Below are 17,042 nucleotides of genomic sequence, written 5' to 3' on the forward strand. Positions count from 1 at the left end.
ACCACACTTTACTTTTTCCTTCACTTTAGTACAGGCTAATACCCATCCCATCCGTCCATAAGGCTGTGTTATACTGGTGCAGCCTTCTCTTGATGGTAGTCTTTGAAACATTGATCCCTAGATCCTGGAGAGTGTTCCTGATCTTTTTAGAAGTTGAAAAGGGGCTTTTTCTTTACAATTGAAAGTATTCTTCAACTCATCAACTACAGTAGTCCTTATGTAGTCTACCAGGTAATTTGCTGTTTCCTAGCTCACCAATGCATTCCTGCTTCCTAACAATGTATGACACAAATGATTTTGACACACCCAATGTTGTAGCTATGTCTCTGATCAATTAATTCTGATTTTTCAGCCTCACATTGGGCTGCTTTACTGGCATTGACATTTATTTGGTCCCCATGTCAACAGACTCCAAATGCAATTTCCACACCTACAGTAGTACCAACTCCAGAGCTTTTATTAGCTTTCTTTTGCATGAACTAATGATGCAAAGACACACAGCCGGCCAAGAAACAGCTGAGCAGCCATTTGTATAATTACTTTTGTTCCCCCGAAATGGGGGGGACTATGTATTAAAAGGGCTGTGATTCATTCACGGATCACCTAATATGGATGTTAAAACCTTCAAATCAAAGCGGACATTGTGCACTTAACCTCATTCATTGTTTTAGTTCATAATGTTTCATTATCTCCATAGTGCTTGGGGAAATTACCTTTTTCTTAAAATTTGGCACTGTACTCCCCAGTTTTAGATTTGTAATCAAACTATTCATGTGTGGTTAAAGTGCACATTGTTATCTTGTATGTAGAAATTACAGCACTTTTTATGCATAGTCCCCCATTTCAACGACAGAAATTGTTTGAGACAAATTGCATCTGATTAGTTTGGTGCGCCCAATTGCTTCCTTAGTGCAGGCATAAAAGAGTTAGCATCTAGTCTTCAGGCTAGGCTTTTGATTGCCTTTGGAGTTATTGGCATTTGTCAACGTGAGGACCAGAGTTGTGCAAGTGAAAGTCAAGGAAGCCATTATGAGACTCAGAAATAAGAGAGAAAAAAAACAGACTGAGACATAGGCCAAACCTTAGGCTTACCGAAATCCCCTATTTGGAACATCATTAAGAAGAAAAACAGCACTTGTGAGCTCAGTAATGCCAGAAGGGCCTGGTGGGCTTACGAAGACCTCTACAGCTGAAGACCTCTACAGTTGCTGACAGAAGAATTCTCACCATAATGAAGGAAAACCCGCAAGCACCTGTCCGACAGATGAGAAACACTCTTCAGGAGGCAGGCGTGGATGTGTCAGTGACTACTGTCCATAGAAGATCGGCTTGGCAATATGAGCCTGGCAGAGCATCACAAGAGAAGATACTCAGCACCTGGTGATATGTATTGGTCAGAGACTTCAAGCAGTCATTGCATTCAAAGGATATGCAACAAAGTACTAAACATGACTGCTTTCATTTGCATAACATGAATATGTCTCAAACATTATGGTGCCTTAAAAAAAGGGGGTGGGGGGCAATTAATAAAAAAATGATTTATGGAAAAAATGATTTCTATATGGTCAAGCCAAAATGTATTAAAATGTACAATGTATAAAAATTAAGAATATGCACTTTAACAATGTGTATTCATGTTACACAAATGGTTTGATTACAAATTTTTTTTTTTTAAAAGAGAAAAAAAAGAAAAATATCTGTTCCAAAATATCATGGAGCTCACTGTTCACATATGAGCAATGCCTTTTGGGATCGGACGATAAAATGCATTAATCTTTGAAGATCGGAAGATACCGGAATGCTGAAATTACGAATTCCCCAGCTCAGCCATACGGACCAGTACGGCCGAGGATGAAAGATGTGCATACAGACGCGGCGTTCCCGAGGAATCCATACCGCCTGAATTATTACAGCAGGGCTCACTGCAGGCGGAAGGGGGGGTGTTCTGCATCGCAATTAAAGTCAACTTTCTGTCTTTTTTTTTTTTTTTTGCAGAATCCTGTCAGGGGCCTGGGGCACCTCATGTAAATGCATCCCCCTCAGGCCCCCACGCTGCCTGGAAGCCGCTCGGAAAGAACCTGATCACCATGCAATTAAAACCAAAAGCTCAATTCTGGTTCATTTCATTTTTTTCCCATGCATTTTTAATGAAAGTGTCATTTATCTTCATTGATGTAAATACCAGTGCATACACCATTATTATTACCCTGATTTATTTATTTATTTATTTATTTATTATTTTAATCCTCTTATAAGGTCATGCATTCGTTTGAAGTTTGAATGCCGATGATGATATGAATTGTTTGTGCCCGTGACAGTTGGAGGACAACAACGCAGAGCACATTGAGAGCCGGAGAAATGTATTGTCTCATGCCAAATAAAAAAAAGAGGATGTTTCCGAGCTAAAGCTGGTGGAACAAAGACGGCGCTTTGGCTTCTGGGGAACGCTGTCAAGCAGCTGTGGGCATCGGAGACAGTGGAATTGATGAGGCTCCTCTTCTCTCTGAAAGGGGGAGGGGGGGGGGGTCGGAGTGAAACCTCCCGTCTTAGAAGTCGTGACGGAACGAAGCCTGGAGGAATTATTTACAAGGCCACTTCGACAGCTAGCTCCCTCCCCAACCCCCCCACCCCCCACCCCCTGCCCCCCCCCTCCGAGCCGCTCAGTGTACGCACGGGAGTGACACGGACACATGGGCGGTACGGGGCGCGTTGACATGACACCAGCCGTGGGCCGAAGCGTCCCCAGCGCAACGTCTGACATGTGCACAAACCCGTATCCTGGACACGGGGGGGGGGGGGGGGGGCTGGGGGTCGGGAAGTAATTGAAAGTGGCGGGCTGGAATTTGCTTTCGAGCCAGACCTGACAATGCGTGGGAATGTCATGCTGAAACAATGCGTGTAGCATGGTGAGCTAGCCATCTGCTAATGCACCATTGGAGGAAATGAATTGCATTGTCTGAAATCAGTTGTAACAGTAATATCAACATACATACATGACCAAGATTTGTTTATTTGGATGGAAAAGGCCATGCCATTTGCACCCTGAAACAGTTTTATTGGGCTGGACAGCAACGTAAAGATTTTCTGTCTTCTTTCAGTTAACAATTTAGGGCTGCATCATTTGTTCAATTTAAGTTATTCTTGAGGATGATTGTCTTGCGTTGGAGATTCATGGGCAATGGCAAGCTACCGTAGCAGCTCTCAGTATGTTGTGGTGCACAGGTGGGCAACCCCGGTTCTGCAGTGTGAATTTCCGTTTCAGGTTTTTGGACCATCCAAGCTTGATTACAACAGATTGATGGATTATTACCTCTGAGCCTGAATAGCCAGTTTGAAAGTTCAAACTCTGTGTACCTCCAACACATTGGGGGTATTTCACGGAGCAGGATTACTTGAAGTGTATTTTCTTTCTGTAAACCCTCTACTGTATATTGACCATTATTAAGACCAGCAGGTCTTGAGAAACTTCTGTAACCATCTGAAATAACCCTCATAGCACACATAAACTGTCTGAGCCAAATGGAAACATGCAATAAGACATTTACAGAAGTAACATTTCCAGAAAGTGAACCATCGCTTTAAGCATTCGTATGTCTTTTCTTGATGGCCTTGTCATGTCATTTACTCTATATGTTTACTTGAATTGCCGCAATGTTATTGACTTAATAATGTAGGGTACTGTGTTAATCGACAGCTTTTGACATGATCAATATTATACAGTAGGAGGGCAGAAATAAGTGATGTACGGTGCATTTTTAATCAGTATGTGTCCTGTTGATTGACATTGACACTCCATGATAAGCCATGAGGTAACTTACTTTAGTTAACCATGATCCTGCAAGAGAAGTTAGCTTGGTCATGCTATAATCATGTCATTATGATACAATATTAGCCTGCATGTTATCGTTATGTTAACATAAAACATATTTGTCCCAGCACGACAGTGGTTCAGAGTCCATTTTTGGTGAGCAAACTGACACAAATAAAAATTTGTTCGATTTGACCACATAATCAACTTCCCTGACTTTTCTGTAATATCCAGGGGTGTATTTCAGGAAGTTAATGCTGGCGTAGGTTGTGTGACTTCAGTTAACTCCACAATAACGGTATAATGATACATACCTCAATCAAGCTCAATCAAGACTGGCTTTTTGTATAAAGTGACGTGAATGGGCAGACCTTCAAAAGACATAGTAGATACTTTAAATTAATGGCTTTAAGTGTAATCAGTACATGCCTACTCCAACAAAACTTCAACAGTACTTATAGCGACTCATGCAAATTAACTGTAGCACCATTGAAACATTACTCGACAGGCGCAATGCCTTTTTTTTTTTTTGAAATATAATACCCCAATTATTTGCAGGAAATTGCATGACAACATTTTTTTTAAAAATCTCCAGTCATAGTGTTAAATCTCAATGCAAACATTCTCCTTGCTATCGTTTTCCCTCGTTGCCAATGTGGACACTTTATCAATGCGATGGTGGCCTGTTATTGATCAGAAATGGGCTTTCTGTGTAAATGGGCTTGGTGTATTTTGTATTCCTTCGAACCAGTCGTTCTCAATTTGGTCCTGTGGGACATTTCTTTCATTATAATTTTTTTCTTTAAACTTTAGTTAAACACAATACATGTGTGGCTGGTTATCATTAGCTTTTTTCTTTCTTCATTATCTACCAAATGGTTCGTTGCAGTGGCCTTGAGCCCACACGTCGACCAATTAGGAGCTTGTTAATTCACTTCAGTTTTTGAGTTCATTTTTTTTAAACCTCTTTTTATGTAATCGTTTGCACTGCAGTGCAATATAAATGTGGGACTTTTATTTTTCATGGCATGCGTAGCTATTTCTGACATAATGTGGCTTAAGAGGGTAAAAAATCCCTCGAAACATGAAAAGCATAATTAAGAAAAATGAACAGCTTGTTAAAATTCTGGGATTGCAGTTGCGGCTCGAATAAAAATGAGCATACACACGGGTCCTTCAGGACTGTACTTCAGATTGACTGCCTTAGACAAACACCAATGTTCTCCACTGGACAGAAATCACTCTGGATAAGAGCATTTGCTAAGTAGTTGTAATGCAATGACATTTTGATTGGCTGGGAAGATGTGAATTCATAAACCTGACTGAAAGCAAGCTTGGTTTAATGGAATTGCTGTAGAAGAGCAGTTCCAAATTATACGCAGATGTTTGCCAACTAACTCTTAAGTCCTACTGCCCAGGTTTCCCCCCTGTACCTTAAATAAAGCACCCCATCATCAACTAGATCTAAGAAAAGAAGACTTTATTTATAATATATTTATACTTGTACACAAGTAAAATAAAATCCATATTTATAATTTAACCGCAATCTCAGTGAAGGAATAGACAGCATTCTTTAGCAAATGCTACCCGTAACCATGGTGATGAAAACAACTCAAATCGAGGGGGAGATAAACACCTTCTTTACTGTAATACTTATAAACATAAAAAACAAATAACAGCATCAAACAAATGCATCACTTTTTGAAAAATAAAAAATAAAAAATAAAATGAGGGGGAAAAAAAAAATACGCCACATCTTCGGGTTTTTTTTTTTGTGGTAGAAGGACCCCAAAACATTCTTGGTTTGATGAGCGTGTGTGTGCGTTTGGCGTTCTGATTCCCCAGTCATCAGCCCCGCCCTAGCATCACTGTCATCAGCAGATCATTATCTGGTCACTGTCTTTGCAGCATAAGCTTTGAGAGGGTAGGGAAAGGGGAACTCTCAGAAGTGCAGCTTAGACACAGTAACAGTACATAGAACAAATGATTTGGGCACCAATTTTTTTATATACATTAGATCTGATGTATTTATATAAAGGCATCCATTTGTTAAATTTTCCTCTTCTTTAAGTTTTTTTTCTTTCTTTCTTTCTTTCTTTCTTTCTTTCTCTTAGGATCAACCCTCTTATGGTCTCTTCCCTTCTATATCTGGGCAATTGTGGAGGTTACAATGGGTTCTCCGACATAGTCGTCGGCAAAAGAATCCGAGAGATTCCCTCTCAGGATTTCCTGTCCTAACAGATGGCCAACAATACCCAGAACAAGGACCAAAGGAGAAGCCGCAGAGCCCGAGGGGTAGATCCCTTGTTTTTGAGACATTTTTTGGAACACTTTTTTTTCTTCCGGGACGGGGCTGTGGACGGCTCCAGGCCGTCCATCAGTTCCGGCTTTAGCTTGCCCAAGGACTGGTCCAGGTTGCTGGAGAAGGTGTCCACGGGGCCGTCGTTCAGGCTCTGCTTGTTGTGGGTGCCATTCTTGGCGGAAGGGTCCCCCTCGAGGAACTTGGTCTTGGAGATGTTCTCCTTCTCCTTCAGCGGGTTGTTGGTGATCTGCCTGCTGTTGTAAGACGAGGCGTCCGGGAGGCCCTTGCTGGAAATGATGGAGGATTTGTCAGTGTCCGGCAGGCAGCACCTGGGAGTACCCCCGTGCAGCGGGCTCTCGGTGGAATGGAACTTTCCGGAACGCGTTTTGGTGCTGAAGATGCTGGTCTGGACCTGAGGAGGATCGATACACCCCTCCAGGTCTGTGCTCTTTAACCTCACCAAGTCCTTTCCGGCCAGGCCGGCCGGAACATAGCACTCCAGCTCCGAGCTGGACCCTTTGAAGCGTTTGAACCACTCCCAGAGAGTTCTAGCCCTGCAGTCGCATATCCACTGGTTCCCGTTCAGACGGAGGTACTGCAAGGACACCAGAGGGTCCATGGTTTCCCCCGTCAGTACGGTCAGGTTGTTGTAGAAGAGGAACAGGGTGGTCAACTTTCCCAGGTCGTGGAACGCCCTCTGCTGGACAAAGGTCACCCTGTTCTGGTGAAGCAGCAAGCGGTCCAAGTTGACCAAGCCCCGGAGCATGTTGTCCGACACCATCTTGATCTTGTTGTTGTGGAGAAAGAGATAGGTCAGGTTGGCCTGGTCGAGGAAAGTGTCGTCGTGCAGGGTGAGGAGGTTATTGTCCTGGAGGTACAGGTACTGCAGGGAGAAGAGCCCCCGGAACACCCCCACGGGGAGCTCGGACAGCCCGCACCTGTGCAGGTGCAGGGTGTGCAGTTTGGAGAGCCCGCGGAAGGCGGTGGGGCTTATGATCCGCAGGTTGTTGTTGTCCCCGATGTCCAGCTGCTCCAGCCTCTCCAGGCCGAAGAAGGCCCCGGCCTCGATGTGGCTGATGTTGTTGGAGTAGAGCCAGAGCACGGTGAGGTTGTGGCAGGAGCTGAAGCTGGTGGACCTCACCACCGTCAGCTTGTTGCTCTGGAGGAATATCCGCTGGCTCCGCGTGGGGATCTCCGTGGGGATGGAGAACAGTCCCTGCTGCTGGCAGGCCACCGTGGGCCGGGGCTCGCTGTAGCAGATGCACATGGCCGGGCAGCCGGCAGCCTGAGGCACCAGGGTCAGCCAAAGAACCAGGAAGAGGAGCCTGCTTCCTGGAAGAGAGAGGGGGGAAAAAAAATGGGCGGGGTTAGCCGGGTCACATCCTCCATCATTACTTCAACCTGTTGACTCCTCCCACATAGTTTGAGTGACCTCACAATCACCGTCACACTTTGCATAATGAACACGTTTGCAACATTTCTTCTCAACAGAGAAAAATGGACGGCTCTATGCCACGCATGCTTTGACAACAGCTGAGCATACTGTTCTTTTTTTTTTTCTCCCGCTAGTATCACAGAGAATATGGAGAATATTTCAGCCTCTAAGGACTTTGCCTTGTGACACCAATTTTATTTTGCAAGTATAATTGATCTTCCAAGGTCTTCGGTGCAGAAGAAAAAGCATAGTTCCGTTAACAAAGGCTATTCTTGACTATTCACTGAAGAAGCATTGTCTGGATTGTTGCCCTTTTCAATGTAATTTAGCAGACACAGGTGCCAGCCAACAAGGGGAAGAGCAAAAGAGGGTCAAAAACACCCACCATCAAAACTACATTCCCTTATGCAAGATCCCCCCCCTCCCCCCGAAACAATACTGCAGCACTTTTCCTGAGTGAGATTTAAATGATTTTTTTTCCCCAGTCACTTCCATTTTAATGATGCATTCTGCCTTTAAAGACAAAGCTACCAGTGGAAATCAAATCAGCTCAGGGACATGTGCCTCCTCACCACCAATATGCGCCACCCCCGCAGCCCCCCCCCCGCACCCCCCCCACCCCACACCTCCTATTTCCCACCTCCCCCCCACCATTCCACCTTCCGTGAAGTGCTGATTAATTAAACATGGTTGGGTTCCTTCTGCAGAATTAGCTCGTGCTAATAGCACAAATGCGGCTAATCACATTTGAGCACGGTCGGGGATCGACATTTTAGCCTGCCGCACGCGGTAAGTGCAAGGCTTTCATGCTTCGGTGGGACGTTGAGGAGGTCCGGCTGGAGTGTGGGGTTTGGGAAAGCGGGGGGGGGGGGGGGGGTGGTGAGGCTCCTGGTTGGCGCACCGCACACACCGGCGCACCTCGGTTAGCTTCTCGCGCGCGGCGGGTGACGCGAGGCGGACGCCCACGCGGCTCTCTCTCTCTCTCTCTCTCTCTGCGCGGCTGCCACGGCGACCGCGGAGCGTCCCCGAGGGGCCCCTCGCACGCCAGGGAAAGCGCGGCGTTCTCTCTGACGATCGCAGCCAATGAGCGCGCCCCGAAAAACAGACTGCTGATCGCGCCACCGTCCCCAAAGCAGAGCGGTACGGCAGCAACGCTCTCACACCTTCTAATTGCAAATGAACCATTATTATGGAACCGAGTCATTATATTAGTTTAAATATATAGTAGTGTCTGGGGGGGGAAATTCTATATTAGATACATTATATGTACATAATAGGCACACACCCGCACACACACACATATATATATACATATATATACAGTATATAGCGGAGGGGGAAATTATATGATGATAGGTATATATACACATGCACACAGGCACACACACACTCACATACACACACACACACACACACACACACACACACAACAAAGGTCAAGATGTAGCATGTTAAGGTGCCAAGCTGCATCTGAGCTGGCCTTCGCTCATCCTAACAGTGCATGGATAACACCTCAGTCTCCGAGGTTCCACGTTTTGCATCTAAACATTCTGCAGTGCTGAGCCATGCATTTCCTTAGGCCAGATGCAGCCTTCATCTTCGCCATTTGCATGAAACTTTTCATCGCTCAGCAAAAATTCCCCTTTGCAGCGTCTTCAGGCGATGAGTGGCTGTCGACAAAAAAAAAAAAAAAAAATGGCGTAAATTGGCTCAGCCAGGATAATTCACGGAGATGACTCGAGTCATTTTTTAAAATTTTTCTTTACTTAAGTGCGCGAAGGAGACCCACGCCTCAAGGTCAGAGGAAACGGTGTTCTTTTGATGAGAATACGGCGCAACATTACTGGGAAAATTTTGTTAAAAATTGTCATAAATTCGTACAATCAAGAATATTTCTGAAGGTACTGTAGTTTACCTTGTCAGCAGTGACCACACGAAATGGAGTACGCATGCATCAGTGCCCCAGCAAGACTACTTTCGGGGGGGTGGGGGTGGGAGTGGGGGGGAGCCGTGTGGGTTGGTTCGATATTTTTAATGCATTTATTCCTTGTGCAGCTTAAGAGAGGAATAATTCACTCCAAACACCTGCAAGGACCACATTTCGTGGTGCACATTCTTCCCGGCTTGCTGTATGGAGCCAAATTCAAAATGTTTATGTGTGTCTGTACCAGCCGTGGGGGGTTATCTGACTCCACCCCCCACCCCCCACCCTGCCCCCGCCCACTTCTAGTCCTCCCAGCAGCTCGTTCCTGACGCTTGTTAAACTGAGATTTCTTACAGCTTGACAGAATGCCCGCAACACTTCCCACACATTTTCTTTCTCTCTCTTTCTCTCTCTCTCTCGCTCTTTCTTCACAGCACTGAAAAGTCTGCCACGAAAAATCTGTCAGAATTTCCGCTGTTTCTGCTTCCCGGCAAAATTCTTTCACCTGCCTGAGAAAAACGAACAGCCGCCACACAATACTCTCTATAACTTCTCCATCTATTGTTCTTTTTCCCCCTTCTTCTTCTTCTTCTTCTTCTTCTTCTTCTTCTGTGTCTCCCTTCACACTGCGTACCCACAGGCTTGTTCTCAAGGTTCGTCTTACCCTCCGCAGGGGCAGCACCCTTGCCCATTGTTCTCCTCCTCGTCGTCATTTTTTTTGTCAATTCTAGCCTTTCCTGTCATAATATTCATATTCATTTGCACAGTCTGCTGGTGTGCACATTGCCTTCTCTTACAAATTTCAAAAATAAAAATGCACTGCAAAAAAAAAAAAAAAAAGAAGTGTTTTAGTCTTGTTATGAGACTTAACATCTTTTTTTCCCCTCTCTATCTCAAGTAGAAAATATTATCTTGTTTGCAGTTACTGTTTGCTTTTGAAGTGTTATTTTCTTTCCCCAACTGGCGAATCTTGAAATGAGTCAGACTGTCTCATCACATTGGCAAGGTTTTTTGTCTTATTTAGTGAATTAGTTACCACGGTTTTCTCCCACAGTCCAAAGACATGAAGGTTAGGCTAATTGGAGGCTCTAGATTGCCCCATGAGTGTGTGAGTGAATGCTGAGTGAATGGTGTGTGTGCCCTGCGATAGGCTGGCGGCCTGTCCAGGATGTATTCCTGCCTCTCGCCCCAATGCATGCTGGGATAAGTTAAGAAAAAATAAACAAAACACAAATAAACGTCCAGGATAACATTATTGCTTAGTGTGGACCTGTGGAGACATGATTATCTCTATATTTTGTGCAATGTGCTCTATAGAATAACTACTTGTAATAGAAACATTCATTTCTCTTCTTGTTTACATATTCATGTAAATATTCATATGGTGGTGAACTACATTAAAATACTCTCTAAATGCATTTATGGAACGTTTGCAAAGACAACCTTGGAAAATTTAATTTACAGGAATACACAGTGGAGAGGTAGGTGAGGCAGAAAATTATCTAACAGAGCTGTGGTTTGAACTTTATATTATGAGATTATGTACCAGTTTATTTACTAAAATTCTTTCTTTTTACTTTATTTTTTTTACAATATTGGTGTTTAATCTCTCATCATACTTAGTTCTACATAATGGGAAATCTTTCTTTCTTCCTTTAAAAAAACACTGCACTGCTGATGACTGTTTGTGGAATATCATTAGCACTGGTGCTTACAGTAAATTGCATAATATTTCCCATAATAACTGTGTGCAACTTGCACAGCGCTAATTTTAGCAAATCAAAAATTGGCCCACTTAAGTGAATACTTCATTTATTTTGTTTAATTTTTTACCAGCTGGTGAGACAGATCAGTTCACATAGTCTGATGCTCTGATTCCGTATATTGCGCAGTCTCTAACCATATTAAACCCTGACCTAGACTCTTAGGATGAAGCTACAGCAGTTAAATGCGTCTCATTAGCGTACTTCTAAAATTAAGTCCATTAGAAGTGTTAATTCCTGCTGGATTCAAAACATATCCAAAGCACCACGACATATCACAAGCAGGAATACGTTCTGTCACTATGCTAATTTGTTTTCAAAATAAATGAAGAAATAGTCATTTTGCTGCAGGTCTTTTTTGTTGTGTAGTCAACTGAAAAGGTAAATCGACAGTCTGAAGGACTTGGATTGATTAAATAAGCCAAGATGCCCCGACCAAACAGATTTTGAAAAAGATCTTTCCGTCACAATGAACAGGGGTGGAATTAAAACAAAACACAGTTGACACAAGCTTGCTGCTCGTTTAAAAAAAAAAAACAAAAAAAAAAAACACACTTGCTGCCATGATAAGAGAGAAAAGAAAAGCCTACGGAACCAACGAACCGTTGGGAGAAGAGAAAAAAAAAGAAGACAAATTCAGGAAGACCTCTTAACTGGCCAGGGGAATTATTTGGGGAGAACAAAACAAAGAGGAGAAGGCAAACGGGCTTTCGTGGGTAATTGGCGGGAAAAAGCAGAGGCCTGGAGCTTTGCTCTGTGGCTCGTGACAGCCCCGTCACCACGCTCATTTGCATACGCTCCTGGCAGCGGGGGTGGGGTGGGGGGGGGATTGGCAGGGTCTCTGTGCAAATGAAGGGAGAGCGAGCCCATCCCATCATCCCTTTCTCCAGCCGTCGCGCGTACGAAGGCTCCCGGTCCGTTGGCCGGGGGCCCCGTCACGGCCGACCAATCAGGCGAGAGTCCGCTCCTCATATTTGGGGGCGGGGGGCTCTCCATTGTTTAGTGAGCCTGTGTTTTTCAATGCTGGCAAATCCTGAAAAAAGTCAGTGATTGGAAAGGATACCCCACCCCCCCCCCCACCGCCAGGCCCCGGTGCTACACCCATACCGCTGCTACGCCAAACACATGGCAAGAGCGCCCGCTAGCCGTCCGCTGGGTCCCCGTGGGCACGGGACAGGGCGACCTTTTGCTCTGGCGGAAGTAGCGGCAGAGATGGTTTATTTGGTTTTTCTCTTCCCCCTCTGCCCAGTGTGCCTTCGCTCGCCTGAAGCCTGCAAGGCCGGCGCCCCAGACGCGATGCGTAAATCTGGAGTGGCATTCCGCCCGCCTGCTCCGCCCCGCTCCGCTCCGGGGGGGGGGGCGATCGCACCTGTAAACAGCAGCATCCGTTCTTGTCGGCAACACCCTCGTGGATTTAACTTCCTGGTCTACAGCCTCCGGTACACGGTTATGAATATTCGTTTACATCGATTCGGAGTTGTCATCACGTAGCGCGCGGCGGGGGGGCGCGGCGCACTCCAACGCGTGTTTCTCTCTCTCTCTCTCTCTCTCTCGGTTGGTCACTTTCACGAACAGCCACGAGGCGGAGAAACGGCGGACGCCCGATGAATAACGCCGCTCGCGAGCCAGACCTTTGTTGTTTGCCGTCGGGTCGAAGGCTCCAAACCGGCGAAGACGGATTGTTAATTAAGCAGCCAATTAAAAGCGAGACGGGCGGGTAAGCGGGGAAGGAGACGTTTCGGGAAGGGCCCGAGCCTCCTAGGGGTCGGATGAAGGCTCCCTCACTCGCCGGGCTGGGCCGGGCTGGGCCGACGCCTTGCACGCAGACGAGGACGGCGATTAGCGGGCGAGCTGAGGAGGTACGGCGCTCCGTCCGTCCGTCCGTCCCCCGCCAGGCTCGACGTCTCCACCGCCAACGCACTCATGAATAAGGGAAGAAGCGGAGGAGAATTTAGACGAAGAGCGCACGGGAGCGTCGCAGCCTTCCGATTGGACGAGCTGGCATCTCGCGTAATTGGCAGGGGGTGGGGGGGTTTGGGGGGGTGTGTGTGTGCAATGGGCAATGGGGGCAGGATGAAACCATGCTTTTCAGTAGAGGGGGAAGGATTTGGACTCGCTCCAGTGGCCTACAATGTCACATCAGGAATGAAGCCTTGACTGTTTTTAGGAGGAGTGGGAGGAATTGCGGCAAACGAATCACGCCTTGAAAGGCCTCCTTTATTTGTTTTAAGTTTTATTAAATGTTTGGTCGCTTGCTTTGTCTAACGTGTCCCAATTAAGCTGTAAAACCTGACATCCCCCCCCCAAAAAAAAATCACCAGACAAAACAAGCAAGTTAGATTTGGCTCCAGATCTGACATATTTCTGAATTTCGATCAAAGCAGCCAATCTTCTTTGATCAACTATTTGCATAAACATTCCCTGAAACTTATATTTTGCTGTTTGGTGGGCATTCTTGAACAAATTGCCGCACGTACAACTGTTGAAATTCATGGACGAATCAATCAGTGACATAATAACAAATGTAACAAAATCACGTTTGATTTAGAGAATAATAATTTTGTTGGGGCATTTAAAAAAATCTTTTCACCGACAACTATGAGCAGCTACAACAGTTATTTCTTTGCACTGATGGTGGCAACCAATCAAGTGGAGCATGTGAAAAGCAATCAACACACACCTAAAATGGCCTGTTCAGCTCAAAGGGAGAGACACTTTTTTTTTTCCTTTAAAAATGAAAATGTTCGGTAGACCTTGTGGAATATAAAATAGCCTAAAAAATATATATTGGAAACCTTTAAGCATGGAGGATTGTACATTTTGACAGTGTACTGGACTGTTTGGGATTACCACCACAGAACAATCCACCTGGAACATGGCTGTCAGGGCCATAGGCAGTTGTCAGAACACCGTCACGAAAAATGTATAAAATTTGAGCACAGCTTCTGCTAAAAAAAGAAAAAAGTGATGAACAAACAGCACAAGTACTGAGGACAAAGAGTGGATGAGCGTATCCTTTCCTGTACAAATATAATCATTGTGCGAACCCGACTGCATTAGCAGAAAAGCTCTGAGGAAATCTTCAAGTGCAGCTGTCCTGCACTGTGTCTCTGGACATCCAAGGCTCTGGCCCGGAGGTCCTTCACCGATCTGAACAAACAACAACGTCCTCTGCATCTCCCTTTGCCTTCTGCAATCCATCTAATTAAATTTTGTTGCCGCTAAGGACGTCCTGGAGGTACGGGTAGCCAGATGCGAGGAGAGCCATCGGTCAGCCAGGGACACTCGAAAACTCGTAAGCATTTCCCCTTTCCCGTGGTGGAGGCCTCCAATTAATCGCAATCGCGGACGAAGCTATCATCGCCTCACGCTTGAAAAAGAGATTCAATCTCTCCCCCCCCCCCCTTACCCCACCCTCCCCCACCCCACCCCTAAAATCAAATTAGCGCCTCATTTTTATTTGCCCCATTTATCGGCAATAAAAGCAAATTGGAAATTTTCGAGGTTGCTAGCCTTCAGGCACAAAAAAAAAAAAAAAAAAGAAGAAGGCATTACCTTGAAATGAAAGGAAATGGTGCTTAATGACTCATCACAGGGCCTGTGGACCGACCATTCGTTTATTTTTCTCTTTTTGAATATGAAATGACGATGCTATTTCCCGGAGCGAGGCGTCGCGCTCCTCTTCCGCGACGGGGCCGGCAAACGCGCGGCGGTAAGCGGACGCTTGGGGTCCCGCGCGCATTTTTCGCGGTAAATACGCGTTACCGCCATGTTGCGTAACGAGGACGGCGGGGGGTCGTTTCGGCGTTTGTTCTGCCAGCGCCGTACTCCGCCCACGGCGAGACCCCTCATCCAATGCTGGCCGGTTTACGTTTTCCTCTGCAGGACGCTACGCCACGCACCGCTATTCAGGGGTGACATTACCCAGAAGGCCTCGCTAAACAACAAACGCCTTGAGCAAATCAGCGGAACGCATAGTTTAGCTATTTTGGGAAGCGTCCACTATGTGTAGAATTGGGATTTGAAACAGACTTTCCCCCCCCTCACAAGCAATTACTAAAACACAGGAACGATCTCACTAACATTGAAGGACAGGTGTGCCATCCTCCAAGCTAGGGGGTTAATAACGGTAATGAGCTGCATTCACACGGCACTTATGATATTACGATCTCAGTGCACCTTACAGTGATTGGGGGGGAAGCTCGCCTCGGTTATTGCCGATCTGTTGCGTCCACCTGGCTGGCGCTAAACGACAACGCTCGCCCCCCGTGAACCGAGGGAGAGAGGGCGGGCATCACTCAGCCAATTAAACGGGCGGGCGATAAGGGGGGGGGGCGGTCGAAAAAGAGCCGTGTCAGCAATTTTATCGGGAGGGGGTTGAACCCCCCTGGCCCTGGAGGGTCGTAGGGTCTGCCGGATTTAATTTTCACCTCGAAATCACGGGCTAATTTCCGACTCAGGAAATTGGGCTCATTGAGTTAAGGGCTTTAATTGGTCAATGAAGTGCTGAGTAACAGCCAAAACTAGCACGGCGTGCGCTGCTTAGCACCAGGGTAGGAGGCTCCTGCCCCTGTGGTTTTATACACACGTAGCTGCAGAGCTTTTTTTTGCCTCTACATCTGTAGAGTAGCCTGCCGGTGTCCTGTGCAGTTTGACTGGGCTCAGACTGGGGGGAAACAGTGAAAGCTTGCGCAACTATGGGTCTGATCGTGAGAGTCATTTAGGGACAGGCACGTGTACTCAAGTGCCCGAGTACTCAGGAGTCAAGGACTGCTCAAGCACTATACTGTACTCAAAGAAAATTGGCCTACTTGATCAGAAATGCAAGTTAATCAATGGTTTTTAGTTGTTCCTTGTTTTTACATTGCACCTTAGCAGTTTGTTTTTTTATGAATAGTACTGTTAACTTACAAGCATCTTGAACTTGATTTATTTGTTTGTTTTTTGTTTGTTTGTTTGTGTGCCTGTTTGTTTGGTAGGTCATCTCTTAAATTGTCGTTTTCTGATGTGGCTATGGTAGCAGTGAGTGGCGAGTAGCCTTTGCTATAATCTACATTTTTCTGACAATGACGGCATGTAGTCGTATTGGTAGACGATGCTTTGTTTGGCTAGTCAGTAGAGGTGTGAATCTTTCCCTCTGAGATGATTTCGGATTCCAATAAATTATTTAGTTTAGGTCATGAAATCAAAGTCAAAATGTTAATCTTTCAATGAAGTCACTGTTTATTTTTTTATGAGATGTAGCACACTGTGAACCAGCTCCACAGCGAATAAAAAACTAAAAATTTTTACCATACATAAATCAAAGGCAGTATTTCACTCCATGCTGACATTGCAAATGTGCTGTTAAATTGGTGGTACTGCCAGAATATTTCACGCTTGCTCTGCTCACCTCTTGTCAAGACTACCTACCTTTTTGTAAAAGTCAACGTTTTTCCGAACCATGGATTTAAGTTTCTTTAGCGCATGGAACATTTGATTTCTGTCCGATATATTCAGGCAGCTGGTCAGAAAGATTTTATTTATTTTTTGTAACTTTTTCTTTTTTGTGGCAGTGCACATCATATGTGAGTTGGTCTATTTTTCTAGCTACTAGTAGGACGTTGACATGAAACAAGAAAGCAAGCCTAAACAAAAACAAAAACCAGGACATTACAATCAATTTAATAAAAACGCAGTTAATATACACCTTACTAAGACGGCTACATACAAACCTAAGCTGAACTGGTATACTTTTGTTTATTATTGCTAGCTAGCAAGCTTCGGTGTGTTTAGAATAAACAAAGTTTAGTGAAATGCTGATTCAGAAG

The 17,042-nt window shown here is 45.3% G+C and overlaps 1 protein-coding gene across 1 annotated transcript in view; it reads right to left on the reverse strand.

Annotated features, from left to right (window-relative positions):
- Nucleotides 1–5,271: 5,271 nt before the first annotated feature.
- Nucleotides 5,272–17,042, reverse strand: part of rtn4r (reticulon 4 receptor) — a 45,293-nt gene continuing 33,522 nt past the window's right edge. The window contains exon 2 of the mRNA XM_035435665.1: nt 5,272–7,442. Within this exon, the coding sequence (XP_035291556.1) occupies nt 6,043–7,442 (1,400 nt within the window). The 3' untranslated portion in view covers nt 5,272–6,042. The remainder of the gene's footprint in view (nt 7,443–17,042) is intronic.

This window comes from Anguilla anguilla, chromosome 10, assembly GCF_013347855.1.
Source record: "Anguilla anguilla isolate fAngAng1 chromosome 10, fAngAng1.pri, whole genome shotgun sequence".
Lineage (NCBI taxonomy): Eukaryota > Metazoa > Chordata > Actinopteri > Anguilliformes > Anguillidae > Anguilla > Anguilla anguilla.